Source organism: Nerophis ophidion, linkage group LG03 (assembly GCF_033978795.1).
Source record: "Nerophis ophidion isolate RoL-2023_Sa linkage group LG03, RoL_Noph_v1.0, whole genome shotgun sequence".
In the NCBI taxonomy this organism is placed as follows: Eukaryota; Metazoa; Chordata; class Actinopteri; order Syngnathiformes; family Syngnathidae; genus Nerophis; species Nerophis ophidion.
This window is the reverse complement of record NC_084613.1, coordinates 34,972,529-34,988,107: the sequence shown is the minus strand read 5'-3', so window position 1 is coordinate 34,988,107 and position 15,579 is coordinate 34,972,529. Positions and strand designations below refer to the sequence as shown.

The 15,579-nt window shown below is 43.2% G+C and overlaps 1 protein-coding gene and 1 long non-coding RNA gene across 4 annotated transcripts in view; one reads left to right on the top strand and one right to left on the bottom strand.

The window, feature by feature from the left end:
- Positions 1-5,777, bottom strand: part of adgrf3b (adhesion G protein-coupled receptor F3b) — a 43,856-nt gene extending 38,079 nt beyond the window's left edge. Inside the window, exons 1-3 of one of the 2 annotated variants that reach the window (XM_061895015.1) lie at positions 5,551-5,777; positions 5,210-5,440; positions 59-229 (exon numbers count right to left, since the gene is read on the bottom strand). In XM_061895015.1, coding sequence (XP_061750999.1) covers positions 59-229; positions 5,210-5,440; positions 5,551-5,740 — 592 coding nt within the window. In that variant the 5' untranslated portion in view covers positions 5,741-5,777. Of the gene's footprint in view, positions 1-58; positions 230-1,169; positions 1,434-5,209; positions 5,441-5,550 lie in introns of those variants that run through there. The other variant, XM_061895016.1, reaches the window with a different exon arrangement.
- Positions 4,850-5,831, top strand: LOC133549522 (uncharacterized). 2 transcript variants are annotated; one of them, XR_009806099.1, is made up of 3 exons: positions 4,850-5,104; positions 5,248-5,384; positions 5,619-5,831. It is a non-coding gene; the product is annotated as an uncharacterized LOC133549522 (long non-coding RNA). The 2 variants fall into 2 exon arrangements; XR_009806098.1 differs by having other exon boundaries at positions 5,245-5,384.
- Positions 5,832-15,579: the final 9,748 nt, after the last annotated feature.

Genomic DNA, 15,579 nt, shown 5'->3' with positions numbered 1-15,579 from the left:
AACAAAGGTAAGAGATTGTTTCGTAGAAAATACCTTTGTATTAACATAACATCATTACCATAAATGACTGGAATGTCCAATCTGGCCCTTTTTTCTTGCTCTTTGATGTTTTTAAAAGTGACCGTCACAAAATGTGCTTCTCTGCTTTTCTGGCAGCTGATTGCCATTTTGTAACCAACTTGCAGGGAATCCTCCATTTTGTAATCATCGCGCAGAGAATTCCCAGAAGCTGCAGAGAAAAATATGTCAGCATGATTATGTTACAGTTATTGATGGTGTATGTTTACTTATGTATGTGCAACTGTAACTATGTGTGCTTGTATGTATGTATGTATTTATGTATATACAGTACAAGCCAAAAGTTTGGACACACCTTTTCATTCAATGTGTTTTCTTTATTTTCATGACTCGTTACATTGTAGATTGCCACTGAAGGCATCAAAACTATGGACACGTGGAATTATGAACTTGATAAAAAAAAAATAAGGTGAAATAACTGAAAACATGTTTTTTCATTCTAGTTTTTTCAAAATAGCCACCGTTTTCCCTGATTACTTCTTTGCACACTCTTGGAATTATCTCGATGAATTGGCTTTCACTTCACAGGTGTGCCTTAGCAGAAGAGATTAGTGGAATGTCTTGCTTTCTCAATGGAGTTGGAATCATCAGTTGAGTTGTGAATGAGAAGGTGTGTCCAAACGTTTGGCCTGTACTGTATGTATCTATGTACAGTATGTTTGTATTTATGTGCATGCGAATATATGTGTGCTTGTATGTATGCATGTATGTATGTATGTATGTACAAAAGTATGTATGTACAAAAGAATGTATGGGTGTATGAATGTATGGTTGGATGTGCAAATGTATGTGTGTATGTATGTATGTATGGATGTATCTATGGATGTATGTATGTATGTATAAACTTAGACTTAGACACATTTTATTGATAAACAAGGGAAATTGTTCCACACAGCAGCACAGTTAAAAAGGTGGGAAGGATAATGCACACAAGGGCCCAAAAAGTGTCACGAAATGTGACGAACCCCAACATGGAAAGATGACAGGCTTGATACAGGAAAACATGATTTAATGTCCAAAATTGCAGGTAAAACACAAAGTAGGAACCAGGAAAACAGGAGACAGCAAAAAGCAACAAGGGAACAGCTCACATGACACAAGGAACCAGGGAGAATTGGAGACAGCAAGCAGTCCACAGCATACAGCGACAGGTAGTAATACTCCAGCACTGACTGGATGGCAGGGCAGGTCTAAATAGCACCAATGACACCAGGTGTGGCCAGGTGCCAATCAGCCGCAGATGAGGGTAAACAGTGCTCAGGGAGACAAGCAGGAAACTGAACAAAAATAAGAGCGCTGACAGGAAATAAAACACAGAGGAAAAACTAAAACATAACCAGACAGTCAGTGAGAAGCCTTACAGAAAGAGGGAGAAAACAAAAGGTATTAATTAGACTAAACATGTAACATAGTAGCAATAAAAACAATACAAAATATAACATATATGTAATATTTACATATTATATATACAGTATATAATATATACAGTATATAATATATACAGTATATAATATATACTAATATATTATTATATTATGTTTGTAGATAGTATATACAATATATATCCATCCATCCATTTCCTACCGCTTATTCACTTTGGGGTCACGGGGGGCGCTGGTGCCTATCTCAGCTACAATCGGCGCTTAACAAATCCCAATTACAATGCACAATATTACAGTATATGTAAAAGATGCAGCAAAAAAAGGACAGCATAAAATAGAGAGTAGATCCAGCAGAAAATACACATTATAAACAAAGACAAGTAGCTAACATAGAAGCGGTCAGGTAATAGACAAATATCATCTATTGCTCTATGTCGACTTATTATACAACTGGATGGAGTGCGGAATGAAGGAGTTCCTTAAACGAACACTGTGTTAACAAAGCTGAAGGGAGCCTGTTGGAGTATGAGCTCCGCTCTCCCTTAATTGTCTGGTGGAGTGGGTGGGCAGAATTTCCCATGATGGCGAGGAGTTTGTCCAGTACACAAACGCCTCCAACTGTGTGCCAATAGTTAGGCCGGCTTTCCTGATCAATTTGCCTATCCGGTTTAAGTCCCTTTTGCTGGTGCTGCTTCCCCACCACCTTTCTTCTTACCGCTCAGGAGTGTGTCTCTATCGGCCCGTGAGGTTGTGAAGCCGGTTAGAGACGCGCTGTGATCCGGGAAGTCTGTGTGTAGTCAAGTCTCCGTAAAGCACATGATACTGCAAACGGTGTACTCGTTTTGAGTTTGGACGAGCCTGAACAATTCATCCATTTTATTTGCATGTTCCCAACAAAGACAGATGGAATTGCAGGCTTAAATTTCCTCCTCCGCTCCTTCATCTTTGTGCCACACGGCATCCCCGGCGCTTTTTCCATAGTTCCACAAATATGTCCGGCCACGATCCCAAAAGCGCTGGCAACAAGAGAGTAAACACCTCCTTGTTTGTATAAACAAAGGGCCGGTTGATCAAAGCCGAACAAAAAACGGCCTGAAAAGAAAAAGAAAAGTAACGAAAACACACAAAAGCACCCAAGAACCATAATTAGTGGTTTATGAAAAAGATAAGGGAAAAGCGAGAAAAGTTGAGAATAATACCAAAAATAAAGTAAAATGAAGGAAGTCAAAGGAGCTACTGTGATGTGCTGGCGCATCAAAGAAAAAAAAAAATAAAAATAAAAATGAATGTATGGGTGTATGAATGTATGTATGTATGTACTTATGAACATACATGTGTATGTAATATATGTATGTGGGAACAGCGTGGCGAAGTTGGCAGAGTGGCTGTGCCAGCAATCTGAGGGTTACTGGTTCAATCCCCACCTTCTACCATCCTAGTCACGTCCGTTGTGTCCTTGGGCAAGACACTTCCCTTTTGCTTCTGATGGGTCCTGGTGAGCGCCTTGCATGGCAGCTCCCGCCATCAGTGTGTGAATGTGTGTGTGAATGGGCGAATGTGGAAATACTGTCAAAGCGCTTTGAGCTCCTTAAAAAGGGGTAAAAAAGCTCTATACAAGTACAACCCATTTACCATGTATGTATGTTCAGTATACAATGATGAACATATGTGTGTTTTAATATATATATATATATATATATATATATATATATATATACCGGCCCTAAGCCAGCAAGAGACCACAACCCACACGGGCAAAAAGTGTTTTATTCTTAGCACTGTTTTTATTTTACAACAAAGGAAACATAGCACTATTCTACCCTTGTAACACCATGTTTCATTTACTGTAAAATTAAAAACATTTTTTATTTTTTTATTTACTTATTTACTCATGTACTCATGTGATGTACTTATTTATGTATTTATTCACTTACTTATTTGCTTGTTTTTACTCAATTACTCACTTACTTACTTACTTATTGATTTATTTACTTGCTTATTTACTTATTTACTAATTCATTGACTTACTTATTGATTTATTTACTTACCTAGCAGATCAATCACTTCAAAGAATAGACATCTTCAAGGACTGAGCTTGAATGCTGGTCACCAGGACCCCTCTCTTGAGCCAGGACTTAAGCTGGGGCTTGATGGTGAGCCCTTTGTGGCCAGGTCTATCCCCAAGGGGCCCAGTTGGGCAGAGCCTAAAAAGGCAACTTGGGTCCCCCTTCCAATGAATTCACCACTCATAGGAGAGCCAATAACATTCGGGTGCTCTGTGAATTGTGCAGCAGTCAAAGGCAGGGTCCAAAAAGGCAACGTGGGCCCCCCTTCTAATTTAAGTTAAAGTTAAAGTACCAATGATTGCCACACACACACACTAGTGGGCTCACCACACATAGGGGAGGCCATAGAAGTTGGGTGCACAGTAAGCTGGGCAGCAGTCGAAGGCTACAGAAGCTAGCTCTTAGGATTTGGAACGCCACCTCGCTGAGAAGTGCAGGAGGGGGGGAAGCTAGTGCGTTAGGTAGAGAAGTTCCGGCTGGATCTAGTTGGTCTTACTTCAACGCACAGCAAGGGCTCTGGATTCCGACTTCTCGAGAGGGGCTGCACTCTCTTCCACTGTGGCGTTGCAAGCAGTGAGAGGCGACGGGAGGGGGTGGCTATACTTGTTTCTCCACCTGTATGTTGGACTTTAACTCGGACGAGAGGCTAGGTTCCCTCCCCTAAGATTAGTGGGACGGGTTCTGACTGTTGTTTGTGCTTATGCACCAAACAGCAGATTGTAGGACCCACCCTTTCAGGATCCCCAAGAGAGAATACTTTAAAGTGCTCCCTCAGGGGATTCCCTTGATCTGCTGGGTGACTTCAACACTCACATTGGCAACAACAGTAAAACCTGGTGAGGCGTGTTTGGGAGAAATGAACCTGAGTGTTGTTTTTTTACCAGGCTTTTGTGCTTGTCACAGATTATCCATTACAAATACCATGTTCAAACATAATGGTGTCCATGTGTGCACTTGGCACCAAGACACACTAGGCTGCAGTTCGATGATGGACTTAGTGGTTGTGTCATCGGATTTGCGGTCTCATGTTTTGGACACTCCAGGAAAGAGAGGGGTGGAGCTTTCAACCGATCACTAGTTGGTGGTGAGTCAGCTCCGATGGTGGGGGAGAATGCCTGACAGACCTGGTAGGCCCAAACTTTGATCATGTCACGAGGGAGGCACTGGGCATTGAGTCCGAGTGTACCATGTTCTGTGTCCCTATTGTTAAAGCAGCCAATCGGAGCTTTAGCCGCAAGGTGGTTGGTGCCTGCCGTGGCGGTAAGCCCAAAGTCCACTGGTGGACACCAGTGGTAAGGGATGCTGTCAAGCTTATGAAGGAGTCCTGTTGGCTCATGGGACTCCCGAAGCAGCGGACAAGCACCGACAGGCTAAGCAGTGTGTGGCTTTGGCGGTTGCACAGGCAAGAACTCAGACATGGAAGGAGTTCAGAGAAGACGCTGTGCACTGCCAACAACGTGTAAGGTGGGGATGGTGTGCTGCTGACGTCGATTGGGGCTGTGGAAAGAATACTTTGAAGACCTTTTCAATCCCACCTACACATCTTCCAATGAGGACGCAGTATCTGCGGAATCTATGGTGGGCTCACCTATTTCTGGTGTACTGGAGAGGAGGCTACGCTGAATAGTCAAACCTCAGATACGGGAGGAGCAGTGTGGTTTTTGTCCTAGTCGTGGAACTTACATGTGTTGGAGTGACTTGTCTTCTTGTATCTCCAGCAGACTTGGTAGGAGTTGTGGTATTGGACTGTCGCTGTCACGATCACTGGAACAATGTCAGAGCTTGGTCTGTTGGAGCAGTCCACGGTGGACGGCGTGGCCTTCATAGAGATGTGTTCAGGCAGAGGTGCAACTCCAAGGTGTGTCTTTGCTGTGTGCCTGATGGACCCCACAGTAAATCCACATTCATACGTGCCTGCAACAACACAACACATTCACAGGAATATTTGTTTACCAAACCAAAGATATCAAGGTGTTGTCCATAAAAAAGAATATCATATTGCAGAAATGCCCAACAAAAGTCACCTGTCCAAATGTTTGTTATGTTCTGAAGTCGCAGTACAATGCAAGACTTATTTTCTTTTGTGGCACAGCTGGAGTTCACTTTCACAACACTGCCGTCACGGAGCTCAAAGCAGCCGTTTGATCCAAACATTTTCCAGCTGGCGCCACTCGACATCTCCTCAAACGTGCACTTGAGCTTCAGAGCGGACATGTACGGCACCAACGCTTCTGCTGATTCTAAGGTGACCATACCTGTGTGGAAATAGATTTTCAATCAGGATGAATAAAAATCGCGATATCAAACTCCCATAGAGGCGTGAATCTAAAGTTTCAGTCCGATTCCGATTCCGGGGATTCAAAATCGAGTCTCACAATGTATCAATTTGTATAATAATTATAATTAAACTTTTTTTTTGAAAACAGGCTACATGTTAACAAACTCTTTTTGGTTGCATGGAGATGGCCTAAAAATGGCTTTGTGTAAAATGGCTTCACGGTGGGAGAGCGGTTAGTGCGTCTGCCTCACAATACGAAGTTCCTGCAGTCCTGGGTTCAAATCCAGGCTCGGGATCTTTCTGTGTGGAGTTTGCATGTTCTCCCCGTGGATGCGTGGGTTCCCTCCGGGTACTCCGGCTTCCTCCCACTTCCAAAGACATGCACCTGGGAATAGGTTGATTGGCAACACTAAATTGGCCCTAGTGTGTGAATGTGAGTGTGAATGTTGTCTGTCTATCTGTGTTGGCCCTGCGATGAGGTGGCGACTTGTCCAGGGTGTACCCCGCCTTCCGCCCGATTGTAGCTGAGATGGGCGCCAGCGCCCCCCGCGACCCCAAAAGGGAATAAGCGGCATGGATGGCATTTACATACTTACACACACAGACATATATATATCATCCATCCATCCATCCATCTATCTATAGATATAAATATAAATATATATATACATATATATATACACACACCAAACAGGAAATACCACAGCACCGGGACAGGAAGTGTCTTCTTTAATGTGTTTTATGTTTAAGCCTACAAAGTAAAACGATAATAGAAAATAATTTAATCTAGAAGTACTACTGTACATGGGAGATGTTTTACATTTGAATCTTACAAAGCAAAACAATATCAAATCTAGAAGTACTACATAGTAGATGTATTTTACATTTAAATTTTACAAAGTAATACAATATCAAATATTTTAATCCTGGAGTACTATATGTTTAAAGCCTACAAATTAAAACGACATCAACTACTTTAATCCCGGAGTACTACATGTTTAAATCCTACACAGTAAAAGGACATGAAATACTTCAATCCCGGAGTACTACGTGTTTAAAGCCTACAAAGTAAAAGGACATTAAATACTTTAATCTTGATTTACTGCATGTAAAGCCTACAAAGTAAAAGGAACTTAAATACTTTAATATCGGAGTACTGCATGTTTAAAGCCTACAAAGTAAAAGGACATGAAGTAATTGATTCTTGGAGCACTACAAAGGAAAGCTGTGGTACTTGCCTTCAGTGTGGACCTGAATAACTGCTCCGAGACTGGTTTCCAAAGTGGACACAAGTTGTTGGAGTTTGGCAGTTTGACATTTGCAGCCAAGGACGACCTGGAAGTCAGCACTTGTGTTGGATCGCCTTCACAGAGGACAAGGAACATAAAGCAAAACAAATCAACACAAATCAACACAAATCAACCAACAACTAGAGCTTTTTTCTAAATCTTTAGCGGACACTTATTTCAACCTACAGTAGATTCAACAATTTACATTCAGCATGTCAAACAGTCAGATTCCCTGGCCTTATTGGGATTATGATTATGATTGTGATTACGATTATGATTGTGATAATGATTATTACAATTATGATTACGTGATTGTGATTATCATTTTGATTTTGATTGTGATTTATGATTGTGAAAATATGATATGATCGCGATTATAATTGTGATTATAGTTGTGATTTATGTTTGTTAAATTACGATTATGATCGCGATTATGATTGTGATTATGATTGTGATTATAATAATGATTATGATTTGATAGGTCTGCCTGTTGGCTCGCCTATAAGAAAAGCTGACAGGCAACACGTCACAGTGGACACTGGAGAAGACTGCAGATGACAGTCAAAACATTTCAGGTAAAGATTCCATTTAATCAGTGACGTGCTGTCAAGGGATGCAAGTAAGGTAGTGCTTCACCTGCCACCAGGTGGCTTAACAATGAGATGTTCCAAAACGAAGTAATAAAATAAAATAAGTTTTAATATTTCTCTTTTGGTTTATGCTTTCTATGTGATTTTGGTGTGGTTCCTGTATATTTTGATAATTTTCCTGGTCAAAATCGCAGAAATTCCATGTTTCCTGATGAGAAGTGAGGCAGACACAGGCGGTGCCTCCACGGCTACACACAGTGTGTATTGGGCGTGCGCGCGAAGGGGCGCATGCTTGTTGCCACATGGAAAAGGCAGGTCTTGAGGCAGCAAGTACCTCTGCCTCAAGGTAGGGGCGATATATCGTCAACTTGCAGTTCAATGCCTCAGCAGTAATCTGACTCGCCACACTGGGAGAAGTGGGGGCGCTCAAGCTAGCAGACACAGGTCTCTCCAGCGGAAGTTGGCCTTTTTTTTTCTTTTTTTTTTAACTATTTATAACAAACATGGCATTTTTATTAGAATAAGCCAGCGTTTGTGGGCGTTTTTTGTCAGATGCAAAAATATTGTTCAATTTCTTGGAATGAAATTGAATTAAATGAATGTGTCTGCCAATATGGAGGATTATATACTGTATCCAAGATTAAATACTTCTCTAAACTGGACTTTAAGACAAAATGAATGCGATCATACAAAGTACGTTTTCATGCAGGATAGCTATTGCTGCTTCAGATACAAATACAGAAAGGTAGTATACACTCAAGATACTTGACTTATTTTGTCAAAAGCAAATGGGACCAAAAACTGTTTAGTAACAACTTTATCAAAAAGTTTTTGGACCCATTTATCATATCATAATATCATTATGATAACGTTTTTATGAAAGCGAAACACTCCCTTTTTTCCTGTAACTCAAATGTGCAACCCAAATTAACAATGACTAGAGCTGCACATATGAATTTAAGTCAAAAAAAAAAAAAAAAAGAAGAAAAAAAAGTATGCATGCCTCACCTGGTGTTTAGTTCACCGCACGTCACTGCATCTAATATACCGAAAATATTGTCTGATTACAAGAAGGTTTTAAAGAGTATCTGAATAAGAAGACATACTGAACCTTATTGAACAACTTAAAGAAAGACTTGGATACGGATGTGTTAACCCCCTCCGCCGCTTGGAGAACCTTGAGAAAATACGAGCACGCTACAGAAACCAACTATGATTCAACCTCAAATGCAGACAAGAGGAGATTACGCCAACAAGCCTCAACATAAAAAACCCTATGAGAACCAAGAACGCAGAAGAATGATTACCAAAGCACGGAAATAACTAATGCAAGAAAGGATACGGATCACAGTGAACAAGATTGGCAGGATCATAGAGCAAACGGAAGCAGAAATGGACAACTTCAAGAACTTTAAAACATCTCAACTGAACACGACACAAACAAGTTAATAAAAACACATCTCAAACTAATCCACGAGCAAGAATTCGGTATGACCAAAGAAAGTCAGATAAATAAGTCAAATAAGCTTATTGACAGAAAAAGAAAAAAGGAGACACACTTACACAAACTAAAAGTGGTTGCGCAACCTCTCACGACGCACGCTCACTGAAACAGAAATGAGTGTACTTGGACGCAGTCTAAATTTTGCCATCACACCGAACAAGGTGCCTCAAGAAGATTTTATCTTAGCTACAGAACTGGCGTGTAAGAAAATAAACAAGCAGGGGAAAAAGGCGGAGCTACGCAACGCAGTAGCAGGGATATTAAAAATGGCAAAACTCCCAAAAAGCAACATCACAAAAAAGGAAAGACAAGCTATCACTTCACTCAATAAAGATGAAACCATCACCATCATACCAGCAAACAAAGGGAGAACAAGAGTAATTATGGAAACAGTGCTGAAAGATAACAACACGTATGAGATAGTGAAAAATGATCCCCCAGAAGAAAATAAAAAAATGCTCAAGACCTTCCTCAAACCATTAGTCGCAAAAAAATAACTCGCAATCAATATTACATTTTGGATACCTACAGCAAATATAATCCCAAGAAAATACAGTACACTAAAGATTCACAAAAAAGATACCCCGCTACGCCCAATAGTAGACAGTATAGGTTCCGTTACATATAATTTATCAAAAGCGCTCAAACTAATAAAACCTCTCCCTGGCCTCACAGAATACCACTGCAAAAGTTCAAAACAACTTGCACGAGATCTCAACACAATAAAATTGGAACCAGATAAAATGTTTATTTCACATGGCATCATTTCATTGTTCACTAAAACCCCAGTAGATGTCACCCTTGACATCATCAATAAACGCATCACAACCGACAGGACTCTAAAAGCAAGAACAAACCTTACACCGGACGACATACACATATTACTCAGTTTCGTTGCAAAACCCACTTACTTCCAATATAAAGGAATAATATACAAACAAAAAGAAGGCTTTGCAATGGAAGACCCTCTATCAACAATAAGGAGCAGTTTCTTCATGGAAGACCTAGAAACCACCACCATCAATACAGCACCCATACACTGCAAACCCACCATCTGGAGAAGATATGTGGATGACATTTTGAAGAAAATAAAAGTGGGACACACACAAGATCTTACAGACCACCTCAATAGTATTGACAAGACTGGAAACATCAAAATCACACATGAAGAGGAAATGAACGGGACCATAACTTTTTTTGGACATGAAAATCCACCGCAAAGATGACGGCAGTCAAAACATTACTGTTCATCAAAAACCGACACGCACCGACCAATATCTACTCTGGACCTCCTAACATCACACAGCACACAAACTATTAGTCGTGAGAACACTCTATGAATGGGCCAACATCATAACAGAAGAACAAAATAGAAAAAAAGACAAGTCAACCAACTTGACATGTCTGCCTGGTTGGCCACGCCTATAAGAACAGCTGATAGGCAACACTTGACAGTGGTCAGGTGACCCGTCTGAAGAAGACTGCAGATGACAGTCAAAACATGTCAGGTAAAGATTCCATCTAATATACCGAAAATGTTGTCTGATTACAAGAACATTTGAAAGAGTATATGAATAAGAGGACATAATGAACCTTTTTTACCAAGATTATGATTGTGATTATGTGATTGTGATTATGATTACGATTGTGATTATAATTATGATTACGATTGTGATCATAATCATGATAACGATTACAATTGTGATTACGATTGTGATTATGATTATGATTTTGATTATGTTTACGATTATGATTGTGATTTTGATTGTGAGTATTATGATTGTGATTGTTATTGGTATTTTGATTGTGATTATGATTAAAAATTTTCACAGATGCAGCAATGTCCAAACGCTCCGAACACGGAAATTTCCCAATAAAGAAAACAAAAATGCCATAAAGCAAATCACAAGACCAGTGTGCGAACAAAGCATAAGTTGGCTAGGCTACCATTTTGCAGCAAGAACAATTTATAGCGACCCCGAAAGGGAATAAGCGGTAGAAAATGGATGGATATATAATATATGTAATATATAATAAGCATAAAAACACTTTTTTTTTAAAGCGCCATCTTTGTTCCTGGTCTTCAAAGACATGTATCCTCTTGGGTTTGAGTCTCAGTTCCTTGTTTTGCATTTGCAACAATTTATCATTAAATGTGTTTTTTAATGTTTTTCTTTTTGGACAACTTTCTTTGCTTGTGCACAAATATGAATTATTACCTGACCTTATTAACCTTTCAGGTTGCTTTTGGTGGGAAAAAAATGACCATGAAGATTGTGGATTAAATTGATTTGATGTTCTCAAGTAAAAATACATCTTTTGATGCAACAAAACTCCATCCGTCCATCCATCCATCCATTCATTCATCCATCTTCTTCCGCTTATCCGAGGTCGGGTCGCGGGGGCAGCAGCCTAAGCAGGAAAGCCCGGACTTCCATCTCCCCAGCCACTTCGTCCAGCTCCTCCGGGGGGATCCCGAGGCGTTCTCAGGCCAGCCAGGAGACCTAGTTTTACCAATGTGTCATGTGTCCTGGGTCCCCTACCAGTCAGACGTGCCCCCGAAACACCTCCCTAGGGAGGCGTTCGGGTGGCATCCTGACCAGATGCCCGAACCACCTCATCTGGCTCCTCTCAATGTGGAGGAGCAGCGGCTTTACTTTCAGCTCCTCCCGGATGACAGAGCTTCTCACCCTATCTCTAAGGGAGAGACCCGCCACCCGGAAGAGGAAACTCATTTCAGCCGCTTGTACCCGTGATCTTGTCCTTTCGGTCATGACCCAAAGCTCATGACCATAGGTGAGGATGGGGATGTAGATCGACCGGTAAATAGAGGGCTTTGCCTTCCGGCTCAGCTCTTTCTTCACCACAACGGATCGATACAGCGTCCGCATTACTGAAACACCCCCAACCGATCCGCCTGTCGATCTCTCGATCCACTCTTCCCTCACTCGTGAACAATACTCCGAGGTACTTGAAGTCCTCCACTTGGGGCAAGATCTCTCCCCCAACCTGGAGATGGCACTCCACCCTTTTCCAGACGAGAACCATGGATTCGGACTTGGGGGTGCTGATTCTTATCCCAGTCACTTCACACCGGGCTGCGAACCGATCCAGTGAGAGCTGAAGATCTTGCCCAGATGAAGCCATCAGGACCACATCATCTGCAAAAAGCAGAGACCTAATCCTGCAGCCACCGAACCAGATACCCTCAACGCCCTGACTGCGCCTAGAGATTCTGTCCATAAAAGTTATGAACAGAATTGGTGACAAAGGGCAGCCTTGGCGTAGTCAAAACCTCACTGGAAACGCGTCCAACTTACTGCCGGCAATGCAGACCAAGCTCTGACACTGATTATACAGGTAGCGGACCGCCACATTAAGACAGTCCGTTACCCCATACTCTCTGAGCACTCCCCACAGGACTTCCAGGGGTACACGGTCGAATGCCTTCTATAAGTCCACAAAGCACATGTAGACTGGTTGGGCAAACTCCCAAGCACCCTCAAGGACCCTGCCGAGAGTATAGAGCTGGTCCACAGTTCCGCGACCAGGACGAAGACCACACGGGTTCCTCCTGAATCTGAGGTTCGACTATCTGGCGTAGCCTCCTCTCCAGTACACCTAAATAGACCTAACTGGGAAGGCTGAGGAGTGTGATCCCACAATAGCTGGAACACACTCTCCGGTCCCCCTTCTTGAGGAGAGGAACCACCACCCCGGTCTGCCAATCTAGAGGTACCGCCCCCCATGTCCACGCGATGTCGCAGAGGCTTGTCAACCAAGACAGCCCCACAGCATCCAGAGCCTTAAGGAACTCCGGGCGGATCTCATCCACCCCAAGGGCCTTGCGACCGAGGAGCTTTTTAACTCCCTCGGCAACCTTAGCCCCAAAAATAGGAGAGCCCACCACAGATTTCCCAGGCACTGCTTCCTCATAGGAAGACGTGCTGGTAGGATTGAGGAGGTCTTCGAAGTATTTCCTCCACCGATCCACAACATCTGCAGTCGAGGTCAGCAGAACACCATCCCCACCATCCACAGTGTTGACACTGCACTGCTTTCCTTTCCTGAGGCGGCGGATGGTGGTCCAGAATCGCTTCAAAGCTGTCAGCAAGTTGTTTTCCATGGCTTCCCCGAACTCTTCCCATGTCCGAGTTTTTCCTCCGCGACTGCTGAAGCCACACACTGCTTGGCCTTTCGGTACCTGTCTGCTGCCTCCGGAGTCCTATGAGCCAAAATAGCCCGATAGGTCTCTTTCTTCATATTGACGGCATCCTTCACCGCTGGTGTCCACCAGCGAGTTTTAGGATTACCGCCACGACAGCCACCAACCACCTTGCGACCGGCTCGACAATAGAGGTACGGAACATCGTCCGCTCGGACTCAATGTCCAGCGCCTTCCTCGTAACATGTTTAAAGTTCTTCCGGAGGTGGGAATTGAAACTTTCTCTGACAGGAGACTCTGCCAGGCGTTCCCAGTCAACCCTCACAATGCGTTTGGGCTCGCCAGGTCTTTCCGGTTTTCTCCCCCACCATCGAAGCCAACTCACCACCAGGTGGTGATCGGTAGGAAGCTCCGCCCCTGTCTTCACCTGAGTGTCCAAAACCGCAAATCCGATGACACAACTACAAAGTCGATCACGGAACTGCGGCCTAAGGTGTCCTGGTGCCAAGTGCACATATGGACACCCTTATGTTTAAACATGGTGTTTGTTATGGACAATCTGTGACGAGCACTAAAGTCCAATAACAAAACACCACTCGGGTTCAGATCCGGGCGGCCAATCTTCCCAATCACGCCTCTCCAGGTTTCACTGTCGTTACCAACATGAGCGTTGAAGTCCTCCAGTAGAACGACGGAATCCCCTGGGGGAGCACTCTCGAGTATTCCCTCGAGTGAATCCAAAAAGTGTGAGTACTCTGAGCTGCTGCTTGGCGCGTAAGCGCAAACAACAGTCAGGACCCGTCCCCTCACCAGAAGGCGGAGGGAAGCTAACCTCTCGTCCACTGGGTTGAAATCCAACGTGCAGGCCCTGAGCCGGGGGGAGCAACAAGAATTGCCACCCCAGCCCGTCGCCTCTCACTGCCGGCTTCGCCAAAATGGAAGAGAGTCCAGCCCCTCTCAAGAGACTGGTTCCAGAGCCCTTGCTGTGTGTCAAAGTGAGTCCGACTATATCGATCCGGAACTTCTCCACTTCGCGCACTAGCTCAGGTTCCTTCCCCCCCAGCGAGGTGACGTTCCAAGTCCCAAGAGCTAGCATATGTAGCCGAGGATCAGACCGCCAAGTGCCCTGCCTTCAGCTTCTGCCCAGCTCACACTGCACCCGACCTCTGTGGCCCCTGCTATGGGTGCTTTGCCCATTGGAGGGGGGAACCACGTTGCCTCTTCGGGATGTGCCCGGCCGGGCCCCATGGGTACAGGCGCTCGCCATCTTGCCCCACCTCTGGGCCTGGCTCCAGAGAAGGGCCACTGTGACCCGCGTTTGGGCGAGGGAAATCTGGGTCCTTTGTTTGTGTTCTTTATAGAGGTCTTCGAGCTGCTCTTTGTCTGATCCCTCACCTAGGACCAGTTTGCCTTGGGAGACCCTACCAGGGGGCATAGAAGCCCCGGACAGCATAGCTCCTAGGATCATTGGGACACGAAAACTCTTTTACCACGTTAAGGTTGCAGCTCAGAGAGGAGAAACATGACTCATTTCTATTAATTCCCCCTTACGATCGTCACATGAAATTTTGTAACAACATGACTTATTTGTTCAATGTAGTACCATATATATACATATATATATATATATATATATATATATATATATATATATATATATATATATATATATATATATATATATATATATTTGTATAAGGGCTTCGCGGTGGCAGAGGGGTTAGTGCGTCTGCCTCACAATACGAAGTTCCTGCAGTCCTGGGTTCAAATCTAGGCTCGGGATCTTTCTGTGTGGAGTTTGCATGTTCTTCCCGTGAATGCGTGGGTTCCCTCCGGGTTCTCCGGCTTCCTCCCACTTCCAAAAACATGCACCTGGGGATAGGTTGATTGGCAACACTAAAATGGCCCTAGTGTGTGAATGTGAGTGTGAATGTTGTCTGTCTATCTGTGTTGGCCCTGCGATGAGGTGGCGACTTGTCCAGGGTGTATTCCGCCTTCCGCCCGATTGTAGCTGAGATAGGCGCCAGCGCCCCCCGTCACCCCAAGAGGGAATAAGCGGTAGTAAATGGATGGATGGATATATTTGTATATATGTACATACATATTCATGTATATATATACATACATATTCATGTATATATATATACATACATATTCATGTATATATATATATACATACATATAGTATTAATAAAAGCTTTATAGTAATATTACTACCTCAGAGAAG